This window comes from Microtus oregoni, unplaced genomic scaffold (genome assembly GCF_018167655.1).
Source record: "Microtus oregoni isolate MIOR12 unplaced genomic scaffold, Mior012 000009F_ref0000495, whole genome shotgun sequence".
Classification (NCBI taxonomy): Eukaryota; Metazoa; Chordata; class Mammalia; order Rodentia; family Cricetidae; genus Microtus; species Microtus oregoni.
The window spans coordinates 13,433,815-13,439,697 of NW_024543068.1; the positions used below are offsets into that span (position 1 = coordinate 13,433,815).

Genomic DNA, 5,883 nt, shown 5'->3' on the forward strand with positions numbered 1-5,883 from the left:
AAGGAATTGCTGGGATCACTACAGATGCCAAGTCTGCACTGGCTAACATGTCTCATACAGAATAGGACTTTCCGATGACACACACATAACTTAATCTACTTGTAGGTTACATAGAATGTGCTCTAGAGCATGAATGCTGTCTTAGTAATTGTGGAGTACTGTGCAGAGGTGAAGACATGAAAAGGTCCGCATGTATAAATCTACAGTCAGTGGGATCCACACGATAGAGCCAACACAGACTACGATAATTGTTTATGCTTTGAAAACCATGTATTTTTATTTGTGTGTGTGTGTGTGTGTGTGTGTGTGTGTGTGTGTGTACAGGTACTTGGGTCCTCCAGGAGATCAGAAGAGAGCTCTGGGTCTCTTGGAGCTGGAGTTACTGTCAGTTGTGAGCTGCTTGGTTCGGGCGATGGGAAACAAACTTAAGTCCTATAAGAGCAGTATGTGCTCTTTACTGCTGAGCCATCTTTCCAGCCCCTGTTGATGCTTGTTTAAACAGTAGGTAGTCATTTATTTTTTTAATCAGCCCTTTAGCAAATGATTACTGAACTCCAGAACTGCAACCGTGACTCAGCCTTTCTTTCAGAGCTATAGCTCTTGTCACCTGCAGACTGAGCCAAGGCAAGAGATCAGCTTTTTCCACACCTTACATTTTCTGCACAATCACTCTCCTCCCAGACTAATAAAAAAAAATGGGGGAAGAACCTCTACATGTATATAAAAGATAAGCACACACACATAGCGTGGAGGCTATTCCCAGGAGAAACCTGCCTTAGAGATGTTAAATAAAACTTAAATAAAAGTCACAGTTTTGCTGGGATCGTCCTCTCTTCAGCACCCAAGTGTTTGTGGAAGAAAGTCTGGAGTTGCTGCCATGCATCCACCTGGGCCATGGCATGAGGCTTAGGCTCCCCTCCAAAGATGATATTAGTACCCACCAGGACATGCATGCCAGCCTTGTACAGGGGGAAGTAAGGGGGCTCAATGTAGTGCCCTGCTTCTGGGTAGCAGATGATCTGGGGCTTCTCCTTCCCATGGGCCTGTAAGCGTTTGGAGATCTCATTGGCATAGAACTCGCTCTTCCAGTTGTGGTCATCCTGACCCACAAGGAACAGGAAGGTGGTGTCAGACCTTTCCACAGGGATGATGCTCTTCGTCTCTACCAAAGGGCTTTGAAGTCCTTCCACAACATCCAAAAGGCCATCTTTGGACACTTTGATTCGCTCTCTCAGAAAAGACACAGGAGGGATAGTCTCATCTTTGTAGTATATGGTGTTCCCAACAGCGGCCACAGAGCCATTGATGAAGACAGCTGCTTTGATGCCCTTCAGGAAGGAGGCCATAGCAAGGCCAAGTTCACCCCCTTTGGAAATCCCAAGCAGCCCGATTCCTGGACCTTTTACCTGAGAAAAACACAGACAGAAAAGAAGGAGACTGAGCCCACATAAAAGTCGGACAGTGGCCCTGAGCCCGACTGTGACTTTACCATCCTGACTTTGGTAGGGTCATTGGGCATCTGGGAAGCTCAGAGTCTACATGGTACTCCAGTGAGAAGTCAGAGGTCATGCCTTGTTTGCGATTATTAAATAGCTGTTTTGCTCTTTGCCTGGTATTTTTGTGTGTATAAAATCATATTCAGGTGTATATAAACAAAACAGAATCAACATAAGGTGCTTTGGAAGCTTCTGGATCCGTATTAATTTCTCTCTGTATTTATGTACTGGCTCCTAAGTAGTGATGGGTACTGACGAGTCTACGACATCACAATTGCTAGACCGATCTAGACAATTAACAGCAGATAATGTTTGAGTCTTCAGAATGAGGCTTGTCCCCTTTATTTCATTACAACGTTCCCTATCCGTTCTGCGACTTCACAGTCACGGACTTTCGCAGTTGCTTTACCGTTTCCCTAGCTCTCCATTCCTGTCCCCATGCAGTCCGTGTTCATGTGCAGACATGGCCTTGTCTCCTCTGCCTGTCCGCACTGTGTCTACACTACTTAGTTGGATATAAACTTATCAGCATATTCCCAGAGCTTCTCAAGTATGAGTTATTTAATGCTCATCACATTCTGGAGGCTGGACACAAAATCACAGGCATAAGACCATGACATGGCTAAGGTGATAAACACTCATGATTTGTCTTGACTACCTCAGTTTCAGTGGGAAACGGACATTGCTGGCGGTAACCCTCTCCCCTTGGCAATCTGAGATGACCGGTCACCCTATGAGAGATGGCACAAACTTCCTTGTACCAACTTTTTCATGTCCCCTGAGATCGTGCCAGTGAAATATACTATGCACTGTGGATTTGGACAAGACTAAATATTGCTTGTTATAAAGGTTCAAGCCAAGCTACTGGGTTGCAAATCCATCTTTGACTCAAGGAGGCATTTAGGACCCCAAATTTAAATTGAAATACTCTAACAGCAAACCTGAGGGTGACTGAGCAGGTAGTTCACGGCTTCCTCAAAGTACTCCAGGTGAAATATCTTCATGTTCGTGGGGAGGTCATCGTACTTATAATAGGCCAGAGCCATGACAGCAAAGCCCTTCCCAGCCAGCAGACTTGCTCGATACTCCAGAAGGCCACCTCCAACTCCGAAAAGGTCTATGATCCCAGGAAAGGGTCCATTTCCTTAGAAAGAAAAACAAAAACAACCCTTCTTTGCAGATTTAGTGTTCAGATGTCTTGATATCTTTTTTATTTTATTTTATTTTATTTTGGTTTTTTCAAGACAGGGTTTCTCTGTAGCTTTGGGGCCTCGCTCAAACTAGCTCTTGTAGACCAGGCTGGCCTCAGACTCACAGAGATCCGCCTGCCTCTGCCCCTGTAGTACAGACATTAAAGGCATGCACCACCACCGCCTTGCCTGAGCTGTTTTCTTAGATGCCACAAACACACTCAATGATTTGAGCCACACAGTACCCTGGAGGTGAAACTGCCACAATCAAAGGGCATTCTGGCAGTTTTCCAAAGTGGAGCTCTACTCGGGGGCTTGTGGTGGTTCACAGATACAGATATGGGTTCGCCAATCAAGGTCAGAATCCAGTATGACAGGGATGGTGGGCAATCTCAGGGGACTGTCAGGCAATGGGGAGAATGAGGACAGCCTAACCGATGACAAGCTGTCAGAAGTATACAGAAGGGAGAGGAGGCATTTTTACAATGGTTGTGAAGCTCACTCAGAAGGAAGCATCCCATGGTCCTCAGGAAAATCTGAACTTTAAAACCAGAGTTGTGATTGGGATGGAAACACAATTGGCCATGAGGCCAGTGATAATAACCTCCCACGAAAGAGACCTTTTATTATGGAAAACTTTGAGTTCTTGGATTTTTGCTTATTACTACTTAAATATGTAAAGATTTTTACCTAAGGAAGCACTTTCTCTGTTTTCAACATCACTTCCAAGCCACTGGAACTTGCAAACCTAAGTTTTAACTGTTGTATAGGAAGTGCCACGTCCTTATCCTCAGACCTGCCATCTCTGTCCACATTTCAAAGGGATGAGAAACAATTGACCAAATCCCCTAGGGCAGCTCTCTGTGAGTTGCTGAACTGAAGTCCCTCTCAAATCTGTTTTTCTTTCCCTCTAGGAAAGAGTTACCTCAGCATCACCCAAGAAACAGAGCTCCATGGCCCTGCACGTTCACGCTTTCAGATTCCAGACTCGGAATAGAACTCGAGTTCTGCAAGTTAGAAAGTTGGCCAGTGCTTGCGAAGGCCAAGCTTGTCTGAAAGCCTGTTCCAGGGCAGTCAGTGCCAAACGTGAACCGGTGCTCAACCACCCGCGGGTCTTATTATCACAGAGAGGATTTCCAGTTCATGGGTCTCTGCTTGCCTAAAATAACTTGAGATGCTGCTCCTGAAGTGACCTTCAGTTCAGAACTCACCCCAGCCTGAGTGCCAAGTCAGAAAGGCTTTTCCAGGGGCCACTGATCTCTAAAGGGCCCCGTGGAGAGTGCGGAAAGAAGAAGGCACCCAGACAAAGCACCTCTGAAGCATCCCGGGCTCCCCGAGGGAGGGCTGCTCACCTGGAGGCAGGAAGAGCGTGGCGCGCACACGGCCCTCGCGCACGGGCACGCGCCGCACCCCGGGAGCCATGAAGTGACGCTTGTGCACCGCCCGCGCCAGCAGCCGCCCGCCGTCGGGCTCGTGGCCGTCCAGCACCTCCAGCTCCACCACGAAGGGCGTCTGCACGTCGCGCTTGATCAGGCGCCAGAAAGGCCTATCGGGCTCCATGGCCCAGAGCAGCCCCATGGGCTCGAGCCCCGCGAAGCTGCCGCCCAGCGCGGGCGCGCGTGCCAGGTCCAGCTCGCCGTGGGAGTCGGCGTGGTAACGCGCGTGGGACCGGAAGAGCGCGCCTCTCTCGTCTCGCAGGGCGGCGCGCAGCGTGACGGGCTGCTCGGGGGCCAGGCCGCGCACGGCGACGTGCACTGGCTGGTCGCAGAGGCAACCAGCCGCAGGCTCCAGGATAATTATAGGAGCCATCAGGTTCTGGGCGGCAAAATCGTGTGTTGCTTCAGATTCTGTCTTTGTCTTGGTGCTTCTGGCCTTCCAGGACCTGCTGTGACAGCTTCAAACTCTTCAGAGTTCTTTGATGGCAGCCTCTGTGCCATGCCCCCTAGCGGTGTTAGATACTACAGTGCGGGAGATGAGTAATGATTAATCTTGTTTTACACCCTGGTGAGAGCTGAAATAATGTATAAAAGAAAGACTGAAAAAGATATCGTTCCAAAAATCTGGATTGTTTCAAAGCATCCCAGGAAACTGTAATTCTAGTAATCCAGGAGAAACAGGACCACAAGCCCTTCCTTGTTTTTTTTTTTGTTTTGTTTTGTTTTGTTGATTTTCGAGATAGGGTTTCTCCATAGCTTTTTGGTTCCCGTTCTGGAACTAGCTCTTGTAGAGGAGGCTGGCCTCGAACTCACAGAGATCCGCCTGCCTCTGCCTCCCGAGGGCTGGGATTAAAGGTGTGTGCCACCACCGCCCAGCTGTTTTTTTTTGTTGTTTGTTTGTTTGTTTGTTTTTTTGGAGCCCTTCCTCTTCTTTATGCCCTCACCAAGCCTTTTCCAGACTCAGCCTTTCTCTACTTGTTGGGGAACCTGGAGCCTCTTCTGTGGAAATCAGACCTTCTGGGGTAGACTGATTCTGCCCCTTAATCACCTTCCAGGTAGTGGGGGGCGGTGGCGGTGATGATGATGGTGGTGGGTTTTTTTTTTAATTTAATTTTTCATACCAAGTCTAGTTCCCCATCTCTTGACTCTCCCCACCTCCTACTTCCCCCCTTTTCACCCCCTCCCCCATCCACTCCTCAGAGTGGGTAGAGCCTTCCTTGGGGAATCAACAAAGATGAGGTGAGACCAAACCCCTCCCCACTGCATCAAGTCTGAGCAAAGTATCCCACCAGGTAGGGAATGGGCTCCAAAGAGCCAGTTCATGCACCCGGGAGAGGTCCTGGTGCCACTGCCAGGGCCTCGCCCCCAAAAGATCAAGTCCCGGGTGGTGGTTGTTTCCAGAGTGTTCCACCTGGCTCAAGCTGACCTTGATCTTGCTATGTTATTGAGGATGGTCTAGAACTCCTGATCCTCCTGCGTCCACCTTCCAAATGCTGGGAACACAGGTCTGGGCCACCGCTCTGCCCTCTTCCAGTTCCCTATCAAGATATGAAATTAATTGTCCTTAACGGAAAAGTTTTCTCAGGTGATTCAACGGGCTAACAGGTTAAATCTGTCCTAACACAGATTTAACAGGGAACTGGTGTCTTCCAACTCAGCTGAATGTCAGTTTGAGTCTGGATCAGAGTTCAGCAAGAAGGTAGTTGAAGCAAAGAGGGATATTTAAAAGGCTTTTGTAAATGAGCTTATTACAAGAGCATG

At 48.4% G+C, this 5,883-nt stretch overlaps 1 protein-coding gene across 1 annotated transcript; it reads right to left on the bottom strand.

The window, feature by feature from the left end:
* Positions 1-301: 301 nt before the first annotated feature.
* Positions 302-4,611, bottom strand: LOC121452325 (acyl-coenzyme A thioesterase 1-like). Its single transcript, XM_041658399.1, has 3 exons — positions 4,039-4,611; positions 2,438-2,640; positions 302-1,406 (listed from the first exon to the last, which is right to left on the bottom strand). The coding sequence occupies exons 1-3, from the start codon at positions 4,493-4,495 to the stop codon at positions 807-809; spliced, it is 1,260 nt and encodes a 419-aa protein (XP_041514333.1). The 5' UTR covers positions 4,496-4,611; the 3' UTR covers positions 302-806.
* Between the last annotated feature and the right edge of the window lie 1,272 nt (positions 4,612-5,883).